Here is a 26,458-nt window from a genome sequence, read left to right as displayed (position 1 = left end):
ATTGTCACGTGCTGTTTTTATTTTGTTTTTTAATTATGTAAAGCACCTTGAAATGCCTTGCTGCTGAAATGTGCTATACAAATAAAATTTGATTGATTGATTGATTGATTGATTGGTTGATTGATTGATTGATTGGTTGATTGATTGATTGATTGATTGATTGATTGATTGATTGATTGATTGATGTGTTCTGTATCCTATGCGTGTTATTTTATACAAGTCTCTTCTCTTACACCTGTGCCCTCTAGTGACAAGAAGTAATAACAAGAACAGAACACAGCAAATGGATTGACTGTGTAAACCTAAGAACACAACATCTCCCCTTTCACCCAAACAAACAACCTCATTTACTTTAAACAAAAATAGCATTTTCTCAGGAAGATTAGTATTACTGTGAGGCAAAATAAAATGTCTGTAATTTATCTTTAACCATTAAGTTGGCAGAAGTGCTATTAATTGCAAACAAAGTCTTTATCATGAAACACAATCAAAATTACAGATGAAATTAGCTAAAAAAGTAAAAACTGTTTACAATCTGTCACCTGTTTTACAACCATTTTTTTAAATCAGTCTTTTGTCAAGGTTGGTGCATGTCCTTCTCTTTGCAGAACAGTTTTGTTTTGATGTCCATTTTGGACTGAGGAGGTTCCTCTGCTGTATCAGTTCTCTGTGTTTCATTGGAGCAAAGCGAAAGACGTGCTGCATTCCATTTTCTTCTGTCATTGAGGACAAATGAACTCAGCACAATTTGCTGCTGTACTGACAAAGAATCGTTGTACTCCGTATTTCTCCCCCCCCCCACATAAAAAGGCTTCAGCACTCTGACCGTAGCTCTAACAGTGACTTTGGGGAGTTTGGCTCCTCTCTTCTTGTTTGTGTGTAACGTACACTTTTGGCTTGTGACAGAACCACTTTTTCTCAGACATAGTCATACTGTCCCTTGTCCTTAAGTGGAGGCAGTATGTCCAGTTTTGTCCTCTGAGGAGCTGAAAAGGGCATTCACTGGGTATGGCATAAGGTGAAGCCCTGTAACTGAAACATTTCAGTAACTGCAGGCTTGCAGGGTCATTGTGTAACTTGTGCCGGCTGAACTGAGTCTTTTAGCACTCAATTAAAGCGTCCCACGTATCCATTTGCAAGAGGGTGGTTTACACTTGTTCCGACTCCACATTCACTCATTAAGTCTGAAAAAGCAGAAGATGTAAACTGTGGGCCATTATCAGTTGGGTTTTCTTCATGTGAAAGAAACAGATGTTAGGAATGCCATGATAGTGTTTGTTGTAGCATTAAGAGTAAATGCTACTTCAGGCCATTTACTGAAATAATCAACAAGGGTGATGGCAAACCTGCAGCTGTAAGCTCCACATTCAAATGGACCCACAGTGTTGACAGCACTGTGTTGAAATGAACTCTCTGGAAACTTGACAGTTTGTAATGGATCAGGTGAAACACTAGCAGTTTTGTTACATGTCTGACAGATGACATGACTGTGTAGACCAAATCGTCAATATGTGACCACCATTAGGGGTCTCAAAGGCATTGTTTAGAACAAACTACACCCTGGAGTCCATCATGAGGCAGGTGCACAACCTTTTCTCCCAAAGACTTGGGACTTTTCTATAGTGGAGTTCTTTCTCTTGGCTGGAGACAAGGTGCAGAATGCAAAAGCAACAATGCGTTCCACATTGACTAAATGTAACTGTAGCAGAACAGCTCCCAATCCATAGCCTGAGGAATTGATAGTAACTATCAATTATTTTCTGCAACATTGTAAATGGTATAGGAGGTTCACCCAGGAAAGGTGACTCTACTGAAGTGCTCATCCTTGATGCCAGTTTTGTTCTGGCGGTTGTAACGAAAATAGGAGACAACGGCTAAACTCGCTAACTTTGTTACAGTAACTGTTCAGACGCCATTACAGAATATAGTGTTGTCTTGTATTCTCAGTATCTTTGGTACCAACACAGTCTCTTCTACCCTATGCTGTCACAGCACTGCCCTCTGGTGCCAAGAAGTAATAACAACATCAGAACATAACAAACGCATTCACTGTGTAAACCGAAGAACACAACAACATTCAAAGCCTTTCCCTGTGACTTTGTCATGTTTTCAACTTACAGTGTGTTGTTTGGACAGTATGGCCATCTCCCGCTCTCGTCTGCGCCTTTGTTTCTCAGCTTGTGGCCGAGGAGAGGAGGACAGCTGAGAGGAGACAGGGCTCTGCGCTCCAGGAGGCTTGTTGGAGCAGAGTCGGGCTGCCATCTTCCCTGGCATCCTCAGACTCGGAGAATACCCTGCCCTCCACATCTTCAGTTACTTGAACAAAAAAAATATATATAGATTAAAGTTTTTATATCTCTCTCACTTTGCTGTTAAGTTTTTTTAAAAATAGTAAATACCTTAATTAAAGACAATGTTTCAGTAGGTGTAGGTGTACTTCAGGATTCAAACCCAGAGTGCACATAAGACATCTCAGACACGACCTTCAAAACTTTAGCTACTTTACCGCGAATAGTAATAAAATAACTATGTTTACATTAACACAAAACGCTAAAAATATTATAAGGTAAATATATTATACTGCACTTTAAAATCGGTGCCATTTCCTACTATTCATAATATCAACATGAGGATTCAGTTTGTCTACAGGCAGAACGGACAGGAACAGGAAATAAAGGTTTGTCCGTCAGGAAATATCTTCCCCGTTAAAACATCAGTCGTCAAGTTAAAACAAAATATAATTCGAATATCCTGCCCTCTTAAAAAATAAACTAGCTCATAAAAAAATAGTAACAAAAATAATATATTTGACGCAAACATTAAATGGCTATGCACTCAAAATAATCTAATTTAGTCGTTAGTTGTTGTTTTTCTTTTTCAGTTTAATTGGTAGACTTCTTTTTACGTTTGTGAAAACGGACAACTTCCGGTTAGACTTCGGCTAACTTGTTTAGCAACTTGACTTGCGCCGTCTACAGCTCCTGTCTGTAGCACACCTCGGATCGACGTTATTTGTTTTTAAGACTTTCTGTGGGTTAACGATTAAAGGTCAGGCGCAAAGCTCCCGCAATACAGTTTTATTCTACTATACGGACGCCGAGCTTCACTTGTTCTGCATCTTGTTATAGCAGGCTAACGGTAGCGTTAGCACCACGGCTCCAGGGATGGCGGAGGTCCCCGGGACATCGAGTGAGACGATAACAGAGACTGTGCAGACGAGCACACCGCCTCCGCCCCAGCAGGTAAATGCTCAAAAGCTGCTCGGGAAGACGTGTTGACAGTTCTGCTCAACAGCTCACAGAAAACTAGCATTTCAGCTGCTACGTGATAGGCCGCACTGCTTCAAATGATCCATCCGTGTTTTTAACATGAAAATGAACCTCTTTTGTCCCCTTGACGACGTCTAATGAGCCGTTTTAGCTCGTTTAGCTCTAAAGGGTTAGACTTTATGGCTTGTAACCGTGTTTTTTGAGTATTTATGACATAATGTGTCCAAACAGCTCGTCTGAGACGCCTGTTCGCTTGTTGTTGGATGGGTTTAAGTATGGAGGACCTAGATAGGAGTTGGATCTAAATATTCATTTTAGGTTTGTCAAAAAGCACAAGTATATAGACCAGGGGTAGGCAACCCTGGTCCTCGAGTGCCACTATCCTGCATGTTTTCCTTGTTTCTCTGCTCCAACACATCTGATTTGAATCAACGAGTGATTAACAAGCTTCTGCAGAACATGAAGAGGTGATTTAACCACTGAATCAGGTGTGTTGGAACAGGGAAACAAGTAAAACATGCAGGATAGTGGCACTCGAGGACCAGGGTTGCCCATCCCTGATATAAATTATGTTTAGAGTCTATTATCCACTCTCCTTTCCGCTGGACAACCACAGAAGGGCAGGCCTATAAGCGCCAATGAAATATGATTTTTTTTTTTCCCCCATTTGGTCAGAGTTAGACTTTAGAGTTTTCCTTGGTTCTTGGTTCTCAAACTCACTGTCTGATCACCGATTCAGCACTGATGTGTGTGGCGAAAGCCTCTACTCCTTGGATCTAATTTTGATCTGAACCAGTGGCTCTTTGGTATCCCCTCAAGAGTCCAGGGCTCGCTCTTCTACTTTCTCCAAGTCAAGATTGGTCACAATCTCTGATGCTGGAGATCTCATGGCACAGACAGGCTTTTGTTTGTTATAACTGGTGTCATATTGGAATTTAGTGGTAAGAAGATAATAGGTTCAGTGGAGCAGAGATCCCCAACCGTGCTTCAACACACCTGACTGAAATGAATGAGTTGTTGACAGGTTCTTGCAAAACTTGACGACACTCTGAGCAGGCAATTCAGTTATTTAAGTCAGGTGCGTTAGTTGGGAAACACCTAAAACCTAAAGGACAGTGGGCCACGAGGACCAGGTATTGGGGACGTCTGCAGTAGAGCACAGATCTGGGGGCGGTGGACGAAAACTCTTCACTTAGTTGACCCCGAGTTTCAGGACGCTCTTGAGTTTTCCCGTTCCAGAAAAAGAGGTAACTCTTGAGCACATCACCATAGTAACGCTCTGTGACGTAAACCTGCTTCCTGGCAGGTTCCTGAGTTGTTCATTTTGGATCAGTCCGACTGATATCAAAGCAGACTTCATAAAACCCACGTAGATGTAGCAAGGCCACATGTCCCCTCCCAACCCATCCATCCTCTAAATGTTCTTCATCCGTTAAATAAACGATGCACGGCAGCGCTATAGCTAACTGTGTCAGGCAGCGATCGAGCTAATTCATTCATTCATTCCTCAACTCAAAAAACATTTTATAACCTACGTTAAAAAAAAAAATCTGCAAGTGGGAGCCGGCACTTTGGACTGCTTTGCTCATGTTTTATCCACAAAGGAATAATCTGAAAATTTACCGTCAATTAGAGCGATTCCTCAGCTTCAGTTCCCGGAAGTTAAACACAGGACTTTCTATTGCTGCCGGTTTAAGAACTGGATTCATTTAGACCAATTCTGATGATCAGTTTTTGACAATAAATTGGTAACCAGTAGAGCAATTTTAAAAATTCAAACTGTGTTGGATTTGTCTTTAAAAGATCAATCCAATGGTGTCAAAATATGTTGCCAGGTGGCCTCGCTACTAGATCAGATTTGCTCTCATTCCCAGATCTTTTTTGTTGTTGTTGTTGTTTGAATCATATCACTTTTCATCAGTTTCACTCATCCATCTCCTACCGCATGTATCCAATATCACACCTCAGATGCTCTCATCAGAACAGAGTCTGTTCATCACGCTGAGATGGAGTCAACAAAATGCAGACAAATAATTCACGGTCGTTTGGTCTTTATTCCTCACAACAAATGCAGCAGTTTGAATTTAAAACAGTTTTCTTCCAACGCTTCACATCTGTCACCTGTAAATATAAATCCCCAACCTGAACTGGAGTTTCAGGAACAGGACGTCCGGGTCCACGTTCCTGATTCTGTGGTCCTCAGATGTTGTAAAATGGTCTCCAAGAGCTGTTGCCAGTATAACTTCGATAGTGAGAAGAACTGGACAAGATTATTTGGCGTTTGTTCAAATTTAGTGGTTATTATATACAAATCATACAGATATAGAACATCTGTCCAGAGGCAGGTAGGGAAATAAAATGTCAAATTCTTTTACAAGCTCATAAATCAAAGTATTATTTGAAAAATGAAATGTTAAATAAAACCAAACATAATTGTTTTGTCAATTTATTGTAATCAAAATGAAAAACTATAAAATCAGTTTATGGGTTTAGGAATTTTATTTGAAAGACTCATCTTATTTGCTAAAAGATTTAATTAATTTTAAAAACATCCATGTTCTTTACCCACTTTCTCCTTTCCGGGTTGTTGGGAGCTGGTGTGTGAGAGGCGGGGGACACTCTGGACAGGTCTCCCGTCCATCACAGAGACAATTTTAAGAGTCACCAACTAACCTAACATGCATGGTTTTTGGTCTGTGGGAGGAAACTGGAGTACCCAGAGTGAACCCACCCGAGCCTGGGGAGAACATGTAAACTCCACCCAGAGAGGCCAGGAGGCGATCCTGAGACCTTCTTGCTGTGAGACAACAGCTGCAACCACTACATGAACTACGTACTGCACACTACGTACTCAGTGTGCTTGGTACCCACCTCTGTTGCCATGGTGAATCGAGGCATTGGGGCTTCATTGAGGATGGTTTTGTTTTGCGCTCTAGAAACTCTGAGTTATTTAACCTCCTTGCAATCAATCTTATTGGAACCTAATACTCAGTTTCTTCACCCAAGGAAGGTAAACTCATAGTTTGACTGAGAATCAACAGTATTTTGCTTTTAATATGTAATTTTCTCAGTCATTACTACAGAACTGTATCTAAATGGTAAAGAAATACTGTTCAGAAGCTGTGCTTTGTCATGTTAAAATAAAAATATGTACTGATCGGTGTAAGGTGAACAACCTGGGAATCATTGTGACAAAGACAAACGTGATGGTGGAAACAGGTGAAAACAGCTAAATACTCAGGTCTGCTCACGTGTCTGATGACTTCACATGGACCACAACTAGCCACCATCTTTAGGAAGGCTCACCAGTGTTTCCGCTTCCCGAGGAGCCTAAGTGTTTCCGAGCTGACCCCTTCAGTCAGTGTGGGGTGGAAAGTGTCCTGACGTTTTCCATCACAGTCAAGAAGGCGCTGCAGAGACGATTAGGTCAGCTAAAAAAAAAGACCAATAGCAGCCTCCCTCCACTAGAGCATATTTACAGCAGAAGATGCAGAAGCAGAGCAGAGAATATTATGATGAACCCCACCCCTCTCCTCACAGGCAGGTGGTTCTGCAGCGTCACAAGGCTGAGGAACAGCTTCTTCCCTGATACCATAACGCTCATGAACCCAGTCCCTAAACTTCCCTTTGCTCTCTGTGGACCACATTTTCTGCAAAACAGTGGGTTAGAGAGCATGTGGTTTGCTTCTGTGTTGCGTTCTGTTCCTGCATTTTTTAAGATCTGTTGACGTTTTTTTTTTTTTTAATATAATTTTTGCCACACTTGTTCCGACCCTCGTCCCCGACTTGGTGTAGCTTCCTTTAAATACTCCCCATCTAATTGCTTTACAGGAAGGACGAAGTTTGACAATCAAGTTGAGGAAGAGGAAGACTGAGAAGAAAGTGGAGTGGTCCAGTGACACTGTGGATAATGAGCACCTGGGAAGACGGTCCTCAAAGTGTGAGTTCAGACACATCATCATCATCATCATCATCATCATCATCAGCAGCAGCAGCAGCAGCAGCAGCACACACACAGAAATGTTAGGAACTTGGTAGCAGTTTGGCTTATAAACTAATCACACAAAAGAGAAAACAGGAGTCAAAGTTTTATCATTTGGGACATTTTAAAAACAAAATGAATCCAGACATTCATGTTTACAGCATGCATGTCTCTGCAGAACCTTTTAGGGTGAAAATGGTTTAAGAATTAAAAAACAAACAAACTCCAGCTGAAGAAAGGTTTTGTTTTCTTTTAACCTCATCCACAGCAACATTAAAGGAACAGTGGGTTTCTGTGTAAAAGTTAAAATTAATATCTTACCTGTTGCAGACAGCTTCTTGAGCCGCCTCAGTTTGGAGAAATAGTTTAATCTGACAGGACTGATGAGCTAATGGCTAGTCTTGTGACAGCTCCAATATTCAAAATATCTTAACGCTTTGTGTGAACGGTGTTGTATAAATGATAACTGCAGCAGCGAAGGAGCACTTCCAGGGCATCCCGCTGAAATAATGCAAAATGTAACGGGACAGAAATGTTTAAATAATAGCTTTTGCAGGAATATCTAAATAATTTTGACAATCTGGGCTGTTTTGAGGACGACAACAATCCACTTTAGAAGTGAGTCATTTGAACTGTACTGACAAGCTAAAGATGGTACACCATGCAGCATGCACAAAATTCTCAAAAACATGCAGGAAACTAAAAACAATGGTGGTCAATGGGACTTTGGTGAAACATGAGAACATCTATTTATTAACAGATTATTACATCCATTCATCTATTCATTCATACATGCATATATGCATCTCTCTCTCTCTCTCTCTCTCTCTCTATATATATATATATATATATATATATATATATATATATATATATATATATATATAGATATCTACATAGATATATAGAAGGAATTCAGTTTTATCTATAAGGTAGTTGTTAAAGCAAGCATCTTAAGGTCATTAATTAATTATTTGGGAGGCCAAATGTACGGCGTCGTAAACTTGACAACGTTAGGACCTCATCAGGGCCGAGTTAGATTTACTGCCCAGGACCTTTAAAGCTAGAAATATAAGACGTTCGAGGTGGTTGTGCTCTTACTGAGACCAGGACTGTGCAGGATTCAGCGGCGTGAACATTTTGCACAATCCTGAGCTCTGTAGCTCAGTCATACTTCAGTGTAGAAACATCATTCAAAGTTCAAACAGGGCACAGAAAGTTGGACTTTACTTGTCTGAACTGGCATTTTCATATCTTTTACAGTTTTTACACAATCACAGGTTTAGTCTTATGAGTTATGGATTTTGCTGATGTCACCCACTAAGTTTAGAAATGTGTAAAAATGTCAAATCTTGAAACAAACTCTTCCTCCTAGAACTCATTTTGGTACAAATATAAATTATACATTAAATCGTAGAGATTTTTGTCTTCTTTCACCCAGTGTGTCTCTCTCTGCTGTAGGACTTGTGGTTTTATCTTAATTTTCCCAGAACCCAGTGAGTGAACAGCCGAGCTTCCACTGGTTCTGTTATATTTCAGCTGAATATATTTTCTACAAATCTGAAATGAAGGCTCTTTTTAACTGGTCATGTTTTCTACATAAAACATTATAGAAACATAAAAATTTACGTGTGACCGTCAGAGCCTTCTGCCTCTCTCTGTTCAAGAATGTTTAAGATCTGACTTCTAGTTTTCACACACGGATTGTTTGTTTGAGGCCTTTTTGTCTGTCTCTGATTAACTTGGCAGTCAGGGAGTAACAGACACAGCTGTGTGGTTACCATGGTAACCATAAAGAACCACTGGCAGCAGCTTTAACATTTGTTTTTAATCTTAGTTCCCCTAACGCTTCTTATACAGTTTTTACGTCAAAATGTGGACATTTTTTTCTTGTTTAGATTCCTACACAATTAAGCTGTAATTTTGGGCAGAAGCTGCATTGGCACCCTATAACGTTTCTTCAGAAATGTTCTCATTTTAAATAATATTTCTGACCAAAGATTCCTTAAAGAAATAAACAGGTAATGTTAAGCATATAAGTAACTCTTATGTTGTATTAATAAGCATACATGTGTGCCTTGAAGCCTACTGCCTAAACCCAGAGCTCTTCCATTTCTTCTGCTGATGAAAAAGCTTCTGAGGAGCTAATTTTAACTCGCGCTTTTTCGATTCTATTCCTAGCCAGAAATGCCTCAAAGAGCTGTCTCTGCTTTGTTTCATGTACTGATACTCATCACAGTTGTTTCAGTGAAGAAAGAAATTATCCCCTTGGTTTAGTTCCTTCTGGATGTGTCAGGTGACGATGAGGAGCAGGTTGTGAGTCTGGGCCTGTCCTGACGCCGCGTGTTGTGTTGCAGGCTGCTGTATTTACGAGAAGCCCCGACAGTTCGGCGAGTCGTCCTCCGAAAGCGAAGGAGACGACGACGACGAAGGGTGTGGGAGTGCCAACTGCATCTTGGGCCACGGCAGGAGAGGCCACGGACAGAGGCCCGACGGAGGAACCGCGCCGCCCCCGAACTCTGGAGGGTCACACGCCCACTAACAAGCAGGATCGCTCGGGGGTCTGATGGGGTGGGGGGTTCGTTGCCACATCAGTGACGTATTCCAATGATAGTTCCCTCAGAAAGCTACAGACAAAGCCTGATGTCAGAAAGTTCCAGCTGCTGGGGAAGTTTCAGCCCCTCTCTGTGTAATATCCCATTAAAATCATCTCACAGCCTGCTCTCCTCCAAGCAGCTTACTAACTTGAACTGACAGCTCATTTTCAACCACAAAGATGATAGGAGTTAATTGTGCCATTTTTTATTTTTATTTTTTTTAGTGTTTCTGCATGTTTTGGCTCTTTTACAGCAAATCACACACAGGATGCTTTAGATCCATACAGAGCATTTTCAGAAGTCGTGGTTGTCATCGGCTGGTAGTCTGATAGAAGCTGTTGGTATTAGTCCTTTTTGTTACTGGGGTTTTACTGTCATCCATCACAGGAAACACTGGTTTAGCCTGCTCTCTTTTAAGCTACGTGAAACTGAAGTGGGGTGGCTGATGACTTGTTAGCTTCCCAAATCTTCTTTTTTTGCCCATAAAATGTTGGAAAACAAACAAAACAATCAGTTAATTTTTAATATATTTACAAAAGTTCTTAAAGGTACTCATTGCAAACTATGAAATCAAACCTAAATAAAGGTTTTCTTGAACTATATCAAATATTGCTGTTTGAAAGAGTTGACTCTGGTAGTTTTCCAGATATATTGCTTTGCAGTTCTGCGGGTCCACACTCGCTGTAAACAAAGCACTGAGCAGCATTTCAAAGCGGACCTGGACAAATTTAACTCATTGGTTACATTTTCCTGAAAAAAAAAAAAGAAAAGAAAAACAGGTGAAATACCACTGGTTTTCAAGTATACTTCAATTTAGATTGTCTTAAACACCTATCTGCATACTCTACTCAACAAATCTGTAAATATATTCCAGTATATCAGACCCGTTGGACTTCTTGTTCCTGAAAGGCTCTTCCATGTTCCATTGTTGTCCCAATTTCCTATGGAGGTAAATTAGTCTAGAAAGTATTTACACAAGCGTACAAAAAGATTCACAAATTCATGAACAGTTTCACAAATGTACATTCAAATTGTCATAAATCACCTGCTGCGCACGGATCAGCTTCCCTGTCCCTGTGACTTGAGACTTTCTTCATGCTCCAGGTTCACAAATGTAATGCTGCGTTCAAGGCTGAAAGCTGGGACATCTTAGCTTTACTGGGTTATTGGAAACAACTTATTTCTGACTTGGCACACAAGCTCACAGCCCTTATATTAAAACACTCTTACACTGACGGTACTAGAATCCCAAAAAATATTAATTTTGTGGACAAAAAAATGAACATTTTTGGATTCCAGTACCGTTGAGTTTATGTTTTTAACACAGGGGGTATGAGCTACTGTGCCAAGTCAGAAATAAGTTGTTTCCAAAAACCCAGTTAATCTAGTAAAGCTGAGATTTCCCTACTTTCTACCAGCCTTGAACGCAGCATTACATTTGTGAACTTGGAGCATGAAGAAAGTCTCAAGTCACAGGGACAGGGAAGCTGATCCGTACGCAGCACGTGATTTGTGCATTTGTTTTTGTCCATTTGAATGAGTACAATATTACTTGAAATGTGTACATTTGAAAAACTTTGACTTTGTGAATCTTGTGGATCTTATTGCATCGCTTGTGTGAATACTTTTGAGACTAATTTATCTCCATAATTCGGCTGTTTCTGTAGGTAAACGAACGCATGTGGTAATTCTCATTTGGTCACAAATTTTGAATTTAGAAACACATCAACCACTAATATGAGAAGAAAATCCTATTTTTCTAATCAGTCTTTATGTCTTTACAATGAGTACCTTTAAAGTGGATTCAGGAGACGTTTCTAACAATCATATCACTTCTGCTCTCATTGATTTTCCTTCTCAGTTTTTTAAGTGATGGATGAGTAGTTTGGTTTGGATAATAGAAATACCTTTAGTTTTAAGAGCCTTAAATGATATAATGGGTTGCAGACAGAAAGAGGCAGTAATATAATAGTAAAATCCTCTCAGCCCATTTATATTTCTGCTCTGAGTTACACCCCTCTGAGCAGCAGAATTTTGTCAGCAGCTGATGCTGATCTTTAGAATTCATTATACACCTCCTTTAGTTTTGGTTCATATGTGTTTTCCGCAATAAATATAAATATAACATAGCTCAACATAAATAAACACATATTTAACAACATTTAAATAAATCTAAAACCATACCAAACTGCACGGCTGTGGGCAGGTTGTAGCAGCTGCAGGCATGGCTCAGAGCTGATTATTCAAAAAGTGGCAAACATTCGCTGATCAGATCCATCTAACTTTAACAACGACGGGATTCAGTGCTGGAGAAACGAGCGCCGATCAATTCAGAGCGAGCCTGAAAAGCTCGCCAGCAGTGAATGGGCATGCCTGATTCGTCGCAAATTAGCTGGAACGTAAAATCGCACCGATTTCGAGCGGATGAGCGCCGTTCGGTCCGGGTCCTGCTGCGCTCTCTTCAGCAGCTTGTCAGGCTTTCTGACTGGTGCCCTTGGAGCGAGTGGCGGCGGAGGTAAACGGGCAGTTAACTGTACGTAACACAGACACACAGAATACATCACTGATGACTTTCTCTTGGCGAATTGTTCATGTGCTGGCGCGGAGGCTCTCCGAGTTTTCCCCCGTGTGGCGAGCCAGAGAGGGGCTGTGATGTTGCAGTTATAGTTTTGGGAGGATCAGAGTGAAGAGTTTTAAGACGACACGCAGATTGAACTCTAACGTCTAGAGGTTTTTTCTGAATGACGTCAACACAGTGTGGCAAGTAACAATTACTGTTAAAAACTGAACGGGCTAGTATTGTTTAAAGTTCTAAAAGCACTTTAAGTTCACACAAACACTCGTTTCTTATAAACAAGCGCCCTTCCCTCTGTACAGTTTGAATGATGAGCAGGTTTGGTCTCAGGATGCTGTGGGGTGAGGAGCACTGACCTTCGACCTCTACATATACACCCATTTAAGCTTCTGCACTGGGGGAGAGGGGGTGGGAGGGGGGTCTGCAACCTGTGGCTCTGTAGTCCCTTCGCAGCAGCTGGAGTTATGTCCAAAACAAGTAATATTTAAATTTATAACCACGACAGGAAAACATTAGAGATGTATGGCGGCGAGTCAGTTTTGATAACATTAATTAATGCTTTTATAAAATTAGCAATATCCAACTAATTGGCCTGTTTTTTTTTTACTTTAAAGAGGAATACTTATTATAATCTTCCTTAAATATAGATAAGCTTCACACAAGCCTGCGTAATTCAGTGTTTAGATTTTTTAAGAGTTTCACCTTTTTGTTCTAATATGTGAAAACACCAATAACTTTCAACAGTTTAATACAGATCTTTAAGCTCATATGGTCACAAATTACAGTTTAAACAACACATAGAGTTGTGTTATCTTTATTTCAAGCTTTTTGTTGCTCCGGAGAGAAGTGGCAGGAACGGCTCTTTAGACTGTAAAGGTTGCAGACCCCTGTGAGCGAGCTAAATATTCAGTATTACAAAAAAAAACTAAAAACCTTTTTGGCCCTAACCTTCACATACGTCTGTCTTAATTAGCATAGAATAGATCAGATGTTCAGGATCTAGAGACCTCCGACAAAAAGTCTGAAACTTGAAGCATTTTCCAGATCTGGACACGTGTAAAAAAAAAGCAGAAAATGGAAAAAAAACAAAAACCTTCGCACTACATTGCATTTTCTTAGAAGAACAAAAACAAGGAAATGGAAACCGCTCAAGCAAGCAGGGATTTTGTCACATTGAATGTGACAGAGATTAATGAAAAATGTTTTGTTTTGGCAAAAACATTGCATGAAATGTCTTTAAAGGTAAAATTAAAAAGCAGCATTTAAAAAAAAAAAAGGGAAACGCCTCTTACAGTAGTAGGTAAATGTTTATGCTCACATTATGTAATGTAAAACCAATAATAAAACTCTTGAGAAAAACCTTTTTTTCCCTAGTTTTACATCGACATATAGATAATGAAATAGCATTTCTGTACAAAGACAGTAAATTATAGTGAATTTACAGACCTTTTGATGTCTGAATTGAACAAAAAAAATTACATTTGACTTTTAAAAAGTCTAGGATTTTCGACCAGAGAACATGTAGGAACACTGTTTTAATTACTGCTGACCTGCACGGATCAAGAGAACCCTTTAAAATGGAGAGTGAAACATAACAGAATGTCAGATGAAACCTGCTCGTGTCACAAATCAGAGCTTTAACTGCGACTCAACGATTGGGTTAATTTTTTAATGAACAGATTGATTGTGGAGGGCTTTTTTTTGTGCCATCAAGTTGAGCCTGCAGTGAGACCGATGCATGTGTCTTCAGTTGAGCAAACAGTGTGTCAACTGGTTGCTCAAGTATGGCAGGCTGTTTTATTATATAATCAAGTCACACTCCTGTCTGTTTACTGTTTTAGATTTCAACAGCAGCATACCCCATATATATTTATATATATGTTAGATACCCTGCTGGTAGAATAACCTGGCCAAAAGAGGAGATAGAAGCCACTGACATCAAGTTTCACTTTAAGTCCAACACCCTGAGACTGTCCTATAAGAGAAAGGAGGGAGGCAGAGGACTAGTGAGCATCAGAGCCATTATACAGGATGAAACAACCAAGATCCTGGAGTACAGCAAGAAGGAAGCCTCAATGATGAACTGCTAAGTGAATGTCTTAGGCAGCAGAAACACATCGTTGAGGAGAAGGAACAATAGGAACCATCATGGAAAGATAAGCCCCTGCACAGCATGTACCGCCAGCAGATTGAGCAGGTGGCTGATATCAACAAATCCTACCAGAAGGTCAAGAGGACTGGAGTGAATGACAGCACAGAGGCACTAATCACGGCAGCACAAGAGCAATAGAGGCCGGGGTCTATCATGCCAGGCAGGACCCAAGATGCCTCTGAGACAGTCCAGCACAAAACAGCAGGTGGACAAAGTGTACAAATAACAACATAAATAAGGAGCTGGAATAGTGTACAGGAACATCTGTATCAAGTATGGACTGAAAGTCCCACAGTCAAAGTGGGAAACTCCACCTAAGGTGGTGGAGAATGGCAGGGCTAAGATGCTGTGGGACTTCCAGATCCAGACTGACAAACAGGTGATGGCGAACCAACCGGACATTGTGGTGATAGATGTAGCAGTCCCAGGAGACTGTAACATCAGGAAGAAGGAGCACGAGAAGCTGGAGAAACACCAAGGGCTGAAAGAGGAAATAGAGAAGCTGTGGAGAGTCGAGGCCTCAGTGGTACCAGAGGTCATCGGAGCACTCGCTGCTGTGACCCCCAAACTGGAAGAGTGGCTCCAACAGACCCCAGGAACAACCTCAGAGATCTCTGTCCAGAAGAGGACAGTCCTAGGAACAGCTAAGATACTGAAGAGGACCCTGAAGCTCCCAGGCCTCTGGTAGAGGACCTGAGCTTGAAGTGAAAGTGGAACTGCCCATGTGGAACTAAAAGGGCAAGCTGGGTGTTATTTTTTTTATATTACATAAAATGAATGTTTAATATTTCTAACATTTGTTCTCATAAAAAGAGACGTCCAGTGACAGCACATGCTTCTCTACAACATTTGTACATTCGATAAGATAACGTTTGAGCTCATTATTGATGAGTAACGCAGGTCCAAAAGGGCTCTGTGGAAAACTTACAAACTCTCCTTGTAAAAATAAGAGGACAATCTGGCAAACCACTTTTTTTAAAATCTACAGTAAAACGTATGACTAAAAACAACGTAATTGTAGATAATGAGCTTTTAAAAATGGTTTTAACGCCTTCAGTTTTGAACTTGTTTGCAGCTGTGGTAAACCAATTTTACAAAGCATATTTCTTTTTGTTTTCCTATTCTAAAATGTGAGTTTCTCCAAGTAAGACTTCCTTGATTTTAACTCTTAATATTTCTGCAATACATATCCACGCTGACCATTAAATGTTAGGTCAACCAAAACCTTTTAAGGATTTAGAATTATCAGTGTTATGACCAGGAGAACCGCAGTGATTGCCATCTAAAATGGTAAACAGAGATAGAAAAGTGATTGATTATTTAGCGAAAGGTTGCCATACTTTGTGGCAAACAGGCCGAGTTAAACACGTATGGCACAGTGTTGATTGTCCAGCTTAACCTGAAGGCACAAAAAAAGTCCTCCATGTTTTATTGGCCGGTTAACCTGAACTACTGAACTTGTGTAAACTGATGACAATCTGATTTCTGCACTCTTTCCTTGTTCGTTAACTTAAAGCGCCTGTTATTTTCGCCGTTTTCAGAGAGTTGCAGGAGAGGATTTTATTTTCTCTTTTGTATATTTGTATTTAACGTTCAGGTACTGTTTATAATCTTTGACTTTTGCATCATTTTGCTCTAAATTATTAGTGTCAAGGTTCACATTAAATTTTTTTTTTTTTTGAGTGCATGGCCGTGAAAACGTGTTGTAGACACCAAACAGGAACTTCATTTTCCCCATTCTTAAGTCATTACCATAGAAAATAGTGGATTAATATCATTAATGGATTTTTGATCATTTTTTTACTCATTCATTTCTTTATGTTGGACACATTTCTTGCCATCCACAAGGCGTTGCTATGGCACCTCCAGCGCCCACAGTTCCAGCAGCCTCGCTCAGGTGCCAGTAATCGTCTTCTTACTCCAATCAAGGCCGATGCTCTATTAATGACGACATTTGTTAGTGTAATCCATCAGAAATAAATAGAGTGAATGTTTAAGTGTTTTTTTTTTCCTATATGTTAAATAAGGCTAACTACTAGTGGGCTGTCTTTTTGTTGTACACCTTGATTGCTCGTTATTTAAACTTTTCTTTTATTAAACTTAATCTACTTAACAATCCAACAAAATGGCTGTGTTTTAGCATAATTTAGTTTTTGGGGAACATTGTTTTTTTTTTTGTTGGGATTACGTATTGTACGAGTGACGTTAATTGACCCGAGTGTGGCTGAATGAAAAAATGTTTGTTCTAATTATTTAATTACGCGCTCACACAGCTGGTTAATTTCAACTAGTGTTTGTGCTTTCAGTGCTGTTTCCCCGCAGAGTTTTTATTGGTTGAGTTCGATGATTGCAGAGTGTTCTCATGGAATCGGATCGCTCAGGGCAGAGGTCAAAGGTCAGAATGTCTCTGTTTGGACCAGATCGTCTTCATCGCTGATATCTGCCTGTACTTTGGTTTACTCCTTTCTGACGCCTCCTCATGCTCCGTGTTCACACTCTGACATTGTTACATATGTACATTGTTCTTTCTGTATATACTGTTAGCATAATAAAGCAAAAATAATGTGAAATAAAGTTTTGAACTGTGATTAAAATGACAAACCACAATGTGTTTATTTCACAACATTTTATTTCAAGAACACGCTGCTTATATCAGCTAATGTGACTTCAAAACATGCACTAGCTTTTTGCTACTTTTAAGTTCCTAGCTAGCCATTTTTGTTACTTTTAGCTTTTAGCTAGCCTGGTGTTTTGCTCACACCTAGCATTTTGATACTTTTGTATTTTAGTGGTTTTGTTACTTTTAACTAACGTTTTGCTTATTTTAAAATTGAGCTGATCAGTGTGTACAACTCAGTTGCGTAAATCTTTGGCAGGGTGTTAGAAACATGATCAACACAGCTGGAACCACATGTTTACATACACTGTCAGGTTTGTAGGCCTCCTTGCTCTCACACACCTTATCAGCTCAGCTCTGCCCACAAAATTTTTACTGGGCTGAGATCAGGGCTTTAAGCCATTTTGTAATTAATTAGGCCATCTGCTGAGAGAAATATTGAAGACATATCTGTGTCCAAACTTTAACTTCCTGGCTGACGTCCTAAGATGTTGCTTCGAATACCTTTGCAACCCGTTAAACGTTTCCTTTCCACATTTCGCTCGCTGCGACTCTGAGCGGGACTGCTGTAGGCAAACAGGACAAGTGGACAAGACAGGAGACGATCCAATAAAACATCTGCTTTTATTCAGCCAGAACAAGTGTTTGACGTGGAGGCGGCGGGTTACAGGCACAGCAACGGGAAGGAACGGCAGATATGCGTGTGTCCGCTGTGCTTCTTACCAAGTCCAGGACGCCACAGGCATCAGTGATCCAGCACCTGTTAGCCATGATGCCTGCTCGTAGAAAAAAACTAAATCTCTCTGATAAAAGAGACCGTCGGAGCAGCAGACAGGATGGCCATCAACAGCTCTGACCGACAACGTTGACGTTTTTTATCTGCGTCTTTAAAAAACATTAAACTGGAATATTAAACTCTACCCTCATTCTTCAATTAACATAAAAAAATATTCACCATTTTAAACTGGAATCTTATATTACCAACATTACAAATCAAGTCACATTGAATATTCAAAGTGAGAGGAACACACGTGAACAGCTTTATAATGAATTCTTCCATGTCAGTAGTGTCAGGTACAGGTTTCTGTGTTTTAAAGGCCGTGGATCGGGTCGGTTTCAGAGTTATATCGACAAAATCTACTGTTTCATTTCCTACTTTGGTGCCTCTGACTTCACATGAAGAGGTGAAAAAAAAATATATATAAAAAAACATTAAAGAAGAAAGTGCAGCCAACGTCTTAGCAAACGTTTAAATAGGCATATAGTGACAGACGTTACATGAGGCAGAAAGCAAATGTGTGTATATGTGTGTGTGAAGAATCTATTAGTGTGTTGCTGATTTATGTGGCAGTAAGTTAGCGGATACCTCCGCAGACTTCAGACAGGAAAAGTACCGTTAATGGAGTCACACGGGCTCAGCTGTTTTTAAACCAACATTTTCATATTTCATTTGTGAAAGTCATCCATCAGGCAGCATCAGCAGCAGAAACGATGGGTTAATAGGCAGCAACCAGTTCAGCTGAAGCCGCTTAAAGGAACAGGTCGGTAATTTTGAACTGGGTTTGTGTGTGTTATAAATAATGAATATCTTCCCTGCTTCTTTGGCGGCTTCAGTTTGGAGCTAACAGCTCATCTGAACGCAGCTAAAACCAAAGTGGATCGCTGCCGTCTTAAAACAGCTCTGACCTTCAAGACTTTGCAATGGTTCACACAAATGATTTTATTTATACATCTACTAGTGGTGGGGGTAAGAATCGGACCAGTGATAGCCTGTGTTTGGCAGTACTTTAGGTTTCTATGAAGTTAAAGGGAAAAATCCTGGTGATACATGCAGGTTTGTGCACGTTTCCACCCCGAGGAAGGATATCTGGTGGTCATTGCTGCCATTTTTAAAGGGAGGGTTTGGGCTATGGCTGTTGGGGACTAGCTGGCAAACGGCGTCCAAGAGGGGAATCTCAAGTTTCCTCGCTTGAGTTGCAGAGGCTTGCAGTTTTGTTGCTCAAGTTTTGAACCCGTTTCAAAAAAAAAAAAAAAAAAACTACAACAAGTTTTCTCTCAACCTGCCTTAGGAGGACCTGAGCTGTATATTCTGACACCTGTGGGGAGCTCTCCTCCGACAGCGGACAGGTACAGGTCTAAAAACCACGCTGATGATAACACAAAGATGAATGAACTGGTTCAAACCTGGCTAAAGTGAACTCCAGCAGATTGAATCTTAAAATGAGGGCAGCTTCTGCAATACAGTTTTCCAGGCCATGGCCACGAAAATTTGTCATAATTTAAAAAAACAAAACAAAAAACTGGCTGCACAATCCACAGCTGGCTCTGCTTGCTGGTTGCAAACACTCAAATCTACTCATTTTATTTTAGCATCATTTCGAGTCTCCGACAGTCTCAGCCTAGTGAGATACCACCTTATATTGCACACTTCGGAGACACGATCATCCCATGTTGAAGATCCCGAACACAGCCATTCCTGCACTGTAGCGGGGGACCAGAAAGCCATGGAAATATTTTAAAAAGTGGGTCAGTTGGCTCCAGCGTGCAATGACTGATGAACATGTCTCTGTACTCTGCATTTTGACTCCATTTTTCTTCATTTAGATGTCTGAATGACAACCATTTTATACTGCAGTGAAAAGCAAAACATTTTGGGTTTTTTTCGGTCTGTGCTCAGGATTTTGCTTGATGTGTCATTGCATCAGCCCTTCATTCTTCATTCTAATCAACTCGTGAGGTGCCTATAGATTCCCACTCCTACTACACACTGCTGTCAGGTTCAGATTAGCTATTTTTACACAAAGTTCTGTCGTTATTCACACGCATTAATAGCAGCTGCAGCAACACTGCGCACTTCCACGTCAGCCAGGAGTCACATGCTGCTGGGATTTCTAAATATTTCTGCTGAAATATTCATGTGGTGTGAAATGTAATGAGGTGTAAAGGTTTCTAAAGTGGCGTTTGGAGGAGCTGCTGGGTTGTTTTAAGACGGCGGCGATCCACTTTAATCCACTGACAGTTATCTCGTCAGGCAAACTATTTTAATAATAAGTCTGTCGAACTATCTCGCTGTGTTGCACACGTGAGGGTTAAAACAGCACTTTTAGGAGTGTGGCTGTGAGCCATGGCTCTTCTCTCGTGTTTCTGTGTCACAGACATAAAGGCACGGTCACATAAATCCTCAGTTCAACAGGAGAAACCAACGTCACACACTCTGAGCTGCGTGTGAGGAGGATTCTGGGAGTGTAAAACTTAATAAGCTGAGGAAAAAAAAATAAAACTAAAGTAAGAAAAACAAATGAAGCAGTAAGAACTGGGGATGTGAAAACTGAGAAATGGAGCGGGGGAGTTTGATTTTTTTTCCTCCTCTTGTAGATAAATTCGATTTCAGGCCTCATTTTTGGTTTCACCATGGTATGAGGTCATTTTCTCTACAAAGACTGAATTAAAGGCTCTCACTGTCTCATTACAGGAAATGAGAAGAAGTATTCCCACGAGACAATAAATAAAGCGTACACAGGATTAAATACATGTCTTACTGTCACAGCACTATAACTGTTTCAGAGCCCAGATGTCTGTAAGATGCAGATTATAAAGTGTTGAACATAAAGTGAAACTAGCACAACCTGAACAGTCCTGAACTCACTGCAGAACGCAGCGGTGCAGCCAACGGTCTGTAGTGGTGATTGTAGTGGCGTCGCACAGCTGGTGGGGGGGTCGTCCGACAAAGCTGAGATTTGCGCCGTCCTCGGTGGAGACCAACCGTGGAGGTGAAGAGTGGATCTGGAAAAACACCGCAGACTGAGGATCAAAAAGCTGCTTTGCATTTTCAATGGAGTTGCAACCATTTTAGTCACAACCTTGAAAATATGGCTATGCACGATCTCTACCACCACACAGAGTTGGAGCTCAGTATCTGTACAACTGACTGAGTTATCGGTCAGATGCCTGTGGTGGCCATCTTGAATTAGTTTGGCTCTAAAGGTTAATCGGTTGTAGATATTCACTTCAGGCTGAAACTTGACCACAGCTAGGTGTTCAAACAGGACAGTGATCCTAAACATACATCAGAGCTGCTTTCTGATTGGATGAAACAGGAGAGCATTCAGCTCCCAAATCAGCCTTCACAAAGCTCCAACATCGATCTGATTGAAAACCTGTGGACTAAAAGCCTGGTCTGTGTCAGGGAACCAACCAAATTAGAAGAACTCTACCGAATTCTGTGAAGAAGAGTTGTCAAAGAGCAGCCAAGAATACAGCTGCAGCCATAAAACAAAATCTTAAGCAACCTGACAACAAAATCTTTATATTTATAAGCATAAAGTAACTATATGTTAATACTGAACATCAAAATAATGAAATAATAACTTACCTTTACCTAAACTCTCTATTTGCGGTCCTTTTTCAACAAAGAATTGTCTTCGTGATCTTTAATGTCTCTCACTTCATCGGTCTCCTTTACATCCTTGTCATTTCCCCCTTCCTCTTCCTCCACACCGAGGATCACGCTCTGTCGAACGCTGACCGAGATCACCAGCGCCTGGATGATGCCGTAGATCAACGCAAACTGAGGGAGATACTCCTGGATCAACCAGAGCAACCCCGCCATTCCAGCCGTGGACACGAAGAACATGGCCATGCCGTGGAACCACAGCCTCAACGGGCCCTGGACCCCCAGCACCTCCAAGATCAGCTTGGCGGGGGGGGACACGGTCCACAGGAAGGCGACGACAAACAGGTCAAACAGGTGACGGAGGAAGTTGAAGCAGATCTCGTAATGCTCAGGCGCGATTTCCACATTCCAGCTATTCGCGAAGAGTCGGAAAGGAGAGGTCAGCCGAGAGGAGAACAGTGTAGGAGACGGAGGAGGTGTTCCATAATCAGAGAAGTCCCCATCAATGTCGTGCTCCCGCCGACTGTCACCTTTCCTTTGTCTTACTCCAGCCAGCTCAGTTTTTCTCGGCCACAGATACAGAGTCGGGAGGTATCTACTCCACCACCTGGGTACTGGCGAACTGGCTTCGGCCTCCTGTTTCTCTGCTCCAAGCGCCTTTATTTTCTCAGGCTGCAGCCTCTCCTGGGCCTCCCAGAACTCCTCCGCCGCCCCGCTTTGGTCACTTTGTCTTCTCCACCCTCCCCAGATCCAAGAGGTCCACCCTGTGAAACCCCAGCCGCCTTTCTTATGCAGGTCTGGGGTCTTAACTATCAAAGCCGGGGCGTCCTCTGGCGGGCCAGAGCTGCCCCAGGAGCGCACCCACCCCCACGCCCTGCCCAGCACGGCGGTCATGATTTTGTTATAAAGTTGTAACAGGTAAGATCAGACCTTTTGTTCTTTCTCCTGGTTCCTGAAGCTAAAACAGTTCTTCACATGGATTCAGGCTCAAGCAATAACATGTTCTCCACTCAGACACACCCGAAGGTGTGGGAAAAACCAGTCGAGCAGACTCGACACCGGCCCACGTGAATCTAACCCGTGCACTCAGTGAAGCAGGAGCAGCTATGGAGCAGGTCTACATGTCTCAGGGTGAAGCTGGTGGCTCCACATCACATCCAGCTATAAAGTTAGCTTCGGAAGTGGTCGACCAGAGGTTCAGCATTGGTTGGGCTTAAAGTTTAAAACAAAAGGGACAGAGAAATGTTCCCAGAGTCCTCCAAAAACACATCACTCCGCTTGTCACACCTGCAAAGAAGAAGAAGACAGAGTATATTTTTATTTTTTTACAGCTCCAGAATGAAGCCCTTCTAATTAGATCCCCTCCAAGTTAGCAAACACTGCGCAGGTTGTCAAAATTACCAGGTGAAAAGCATTTAAAAACAAAACTAAAAAGTCGAACTAAATTCTTAATGGTTTAACATTTTTTCGAGGTCTTTTATTGCGGTCGGTTTTTACAAAAAAAAGAGGCTAAAATACCTACCGAGGCGACGTTAGCTAGTTTTTCAGCCCGTCCCAGTTGCTAGCTTTGTTAGCTTCAATAACTTGATAAACCAACCAAGTTTCTAAACCCTGACTGAAGTCCGTCTCATTGAGGTAAATGTGCTTCCAGTCAAGAACACAAACCACAAATGTAAAAGCTAACTCGACACGGTTTGTCACCATTATAAAGTAAAAGAGGCGAAAGGAGGGCGCATGAGCAGTGTCCGCCTCACGTCGAGCGCAGCAGGTACCTCTCTACCGGGGACACACAACTCGACACAACACCGGTGTCACATCCAGACCTGTCCCCACCGCAACACGCGTTCCAGCCATCAGGTTTCTCCTGCTGACAGGCACAAACTTTGACTTATTCTAAAAAGTGCCAGAGTGTGAACATCAGGAGGGAAGTCTTATATACCTGACTAAAGTCTCGTTTTGTTTTTTCTGCTGATATTAGGGGGAAATGAGCTGTATTGGTGATATTTAACCAGAAAGATGTTTTACACAAAAGAGCAAACTTCTTTAGGCTTTTCCTCAGGCATCATTGCTTAAAACCACTGCATTTACAGAGAAAACTGAGCCAAACTAATAAAGTTAATTTTTACTTTTTTTTTTTTTTATTTAACCAGGTAAACCCCGTTGAGATCAACATCTCATTTTCAAGAGGGACCTGGGCAGAAATCCGCAAAAATATATATATATAATTTAACTTAAAGCAACACCAGCTTGTTTACCCTGGTTAAATTGTCACTTCTCATTTTTATTATAGAATAGAAATGAAGTACTTTATTTATCCCAAACAGGAAATCACTGTGCAGTTGCAGCATACCCATCATTAAGTCATAACAGAGTCCATGGTTTGGCGTTTTAAACTGCAACACTCTGGTTTAACCTGAGAAAACTCACAGGGCCAATAAAAATGGAGCCACACTTGAGGGTTACATCAGTACAAAGTTATTCGTGTGCAACCTCAGACTGAAGGAAAAATAGTTTAACAGCTTGAAACTCAACTGACTTGCTTAAAATTTGCTCTGGTTTTGACAAAGCAAATAAAATGGACATTTTCCTCAGAGCAACAGAACATTCGTTGTGGCGTTTAGAAAACACTTCAGAGTTTTAGTTGTAAATTCTTTATTTCAGACATTCATAAATAAAACAAACACCTTACAGCAGTGGTGTCCAATCCTGGTCCTGGAGGGCCACAATCCTGCACGTTTCAGTCATTTCTCTGTTCAGGTTCTGCAGAAGCCTGTTATTCACTCATTCAGATCAGGCGTCAGAGGAGAAACACATAACACATGCAGAATAGTGGCCCTCCAGGACCAGGACTGGACACCACTGCCTTGCTACTGTCAGCCAAATTAAATAAAACCATGAATTAGAAGCACAGAGTTTATTTTGGCTGTAGTCAGATGGTTTGAGCTCTCCATCTTCAGTCCCAGTTTGAGTCTCAGAGTCTGTGGAGGGACATGAAATCATTTGGTTAACATCTTCCAGATTCACTCTCAGATCCCCTAAACTCATTGCAAAGCTGCAGTGGTCTGATGGTCTCAGTACGCTGCGGGCAGACTTCATTTAACATCAGTAGAACCGAACAACAGGGTTATCATCATCGACCAATCAGACACAAGGAGCAGCAGCCAGGAACTAGTGTACAACACATGGGCCAACATTTCACCACGGGGCTGTAGAAATACAGTGTCTATTAAAAATGTATTCACACCCTGGGATTCTTTAGCCTTTTATTGCCATTATACATCAGTCATGGTCAATACAAATGGGCATTTTTGACACAACAAAAAGGTGAAAAATGCCCCGGTTATCTGATCAATCTTTACAAATTTCAATTTAACCTTATAGAAAACAGAAATATGACTAGAAACTTAATTTCCTTAGATTAATGCAGACCTGAAGCATACCAGATTCCAAACTCTGTAGAAACTCACTATTTGCTTGGATGTACATTAAAAAAAAAGTATATTTAGTATAGCAATGACATCCAAGATCATTTTAACTAATCGTTAAACTTCCACAATAACTGGTACTTACACATAAAGACGACCGTCATCAGGGCGGCTCACCTACAAGAAGAAATTTTTATTAGTATCATTCAAATAAAACTACCTTTAGAAAAAAAAAGCACCATTTAGATGTGTTAAGCCATTTACTGCAGACCATTCATAATTGCAGTGCAGACGATTATTTTAAGCAGTTTATTCTTTGGTTTTCTTTACAATCAATCAGTATAAAATGACTAGACACAAGGGACACTTGTGTGTCAGAAGAAGACTGAAGCCTGCATTGAAATACACCCAGCAGGGATCTAGATCTGCAGTTGATGGATTAAAACGCTCCATTTCACTGTGGCTTTGTGGTCAGTGTAATGTGAAAACAACTTCATGTTTTTTTCAGAGACTCTAGTCTATGAATCATCATCCCACATGAACGCACACTCTGCTTTGGACGGAGGTTTGCAGGTGGCAGGCTTACCTGGAGGAGCTCTTTCTGCAGCAGCCCAGAGTTGAACACCTGTCCTGTAGAGAAGACAGCGTTTAGACCCAGCTCACACCTAACGTGTTTTATCAGGGACTAGTCTTGTGGATCATCATGGTTCTAATGTAGCGCACCAGTCGAGCCATTGTAAAGTGGATTTCATATCATTTCTGCAGAAATAATTATGTAAACTAACAGCAGCGTTAAGGTCTCAATGATGACGTCTGAATGAACTGGCGTCAATCTTCACAGCTTTATATCAGCTCATGCCAACAATATTATTTAAACTATTATTTACAACATACTGTCTGACCCCCTGCAGATGTTTTTAAAGGTTTAACTGAACCGGATATAACTCGGTTTCTCATCAAAAAGTTATTTAGTTTAAATATATGCAATGTAAGGCGGCGGGTGATAAGCATTCATTCAAGCCATGCTCGGCCTTTAATTTAAATCTAAAAACTCACCTGACTTTGTCATGGTTTCACGATGTTCTTGAGTAAAGTCATCAGAGCCTTAGACCCGGCGGATATTAATCTCACCTAAAGTGAAGAAGCTAGTGCTTAGGCCAGCATGTGTTGGCGCGTCGCGAGCTCGCCACGTGCTAAGGGGCCGCTGCGCGAGCTGCTGCCTCTCCTTCACATCTGAGCGACCATAAAACCCTGAGAGATAACTCACATCGCGGGTAAATATATTCCCCACAAATTTTACATTACGTTTTACCAGCAGGGACTCCCTGCCAACCTCCCGCTCTCGGACACCGACAGACAGAGGCTGAACAGGCGGCTGCGCACGGTTTATATAAGGGGTCCGCTCTGACCGTTTTAGGTGTCCTAAAAACTGCCTTTTTAAATATTAT

The 26,458-nt window shown here is 41.2% G+C and overlaps 3 protein-coding genes, 1 long non-coding RNA gene and 1 other non-coding gene across 8 annotated transcripts in view; 1 reads left to right on the top strand and 4 right to left on the bottom strand.

The window, feature by feature from the left end:
- The window catches only part of vars2 (valyl-tRNA synthetase 2, mitochondrial), a 27,988-nt gene extending 25,253 nt beyond the window's left edge, over positions 1-2,735 (bottom strand). The window contains exons 1-2 of one of the 3 annotated variants that reach the window (XM_017430708.3): positions 2,400-2,735; positions 2,119-2,316 (exon numbers count right to left, since the gene is read on the bottom strand). In XM_017430708.3, coding sequence (XP_017286197.1) covers positions 2,119-2,307 — 189 coding nt within the window. In that variant the 5' untranslated portion in view covers positions 2,308-2,316; positions 2,400-2,735. The remainder of the gene's footprint in view (positions 1-2,118; positions 2,317-2,399) is intronic. The other 2 variants (XM_017430707.3, XM_025009217.2) reach the window with 2 other exon arrangements.
- A 177-nt stretch (positions 2,736-2,912) lies between these two features.
- ppp1r11 (protein phosphatase 1, regulatory (inhibitor) subunit 11) lies at positions 2,913-13,722 on the top strand. Its single transcript, XM_017430696.3, has 4 exons — positions 2,913-3,048; positions 3,129-3,242; positions 7,101-7,209; positions 9,609-13,722. Exons 2-4 carry the CDS (start codon positions 3,165-3,167, stop codon positions 9,791-9,793), a joined length of 372 nt encoding a protein of 123 aa, XP_017286185.1. The 5' UTR covers positions 2,913-3,048; positions 3,129-3,164; the 3' UTR covers positions 9,794-13,722.
- A 2,443-nt stretch (positions 13,723-16,165) lies between these two features.
- lg5h6orf47 (linkage group 5 C6orf47 homolog) lies at positions 16,166-23,380 on the bottom strand. Of its 2 annotated transcripts, none has more exons than XM_017430717.3 (3): positions 23,108-23,380; positions 21,571-22,872; positions 16,166-20,975 (listed from the first exon to the last, which is right to left on the bottom strand). In XM_017430717.3, the coding sequence occupies exon 2, from the start codon at positions 22,477-22,479 to the stop codon at positions 21,580-21,582; it is 900 nt and encodes a 299-aa protein (XP_017286206.1). In that variant the 5' UTR covers positions 22,480-22,872; positions 23,108-23,380; the 3' UTR covers positions 16,166-20,975; positions 21,571-21,579. The 2 variants fall into 2 exon arrangements, with proteins under 2 accessions (XP_017286206.1, XP_017286204.1); XM_017430715.3 differs by having other exon boundaries at positions 21,565-22,872; positions 23,108-23,378.
- Positions 23,381-24,220: 840 nt separating this feature from the next.
- Positions 24,221-26,388, bottom strand: LOC108244459. Its single transcript, XR_001808926.3, has 4 exons — positions 26,067-26,388; positions 25,597-25,640; positions 25,156-25,187; positions 24,221-24,563 (listed from the first exon to the last, which is right to left on the bottom strand). It is a non-coding gene; the product is annotated as an uncharacterized LOC108244459 (long non-coding RNA).
- On the bottom strand, positions 25,479-25,546 carry LOC112451071. The gene has a single exon (XR_003039817.1). It is a non-coding gene; the product is annotated as a small nucleolar RNA SNORD52 (small nucleolar RNA).
- Positions 26,389-26,458: the final 70 nt, after the last annotated feature.

Source organism: Kryptolebias marmoratus, linkage group LG5 (genome assembly GCF_001649575.2).
Source record: "Kryptolebias marmoratus isolate JLee-2015 linkage group LG5, ASM164957v2, whole genome shotgun sequence".
Lineage (NCBI taxonomy): Eukaryota > Metazoa > Chordata > Actinopteri > Cyprinodontiformes > Rivulidae > Kryptolebias > Kryptolebias marmoratus.
This window is presented reverse-complemented; position numbering and strand designations above follow the sequence as displayed.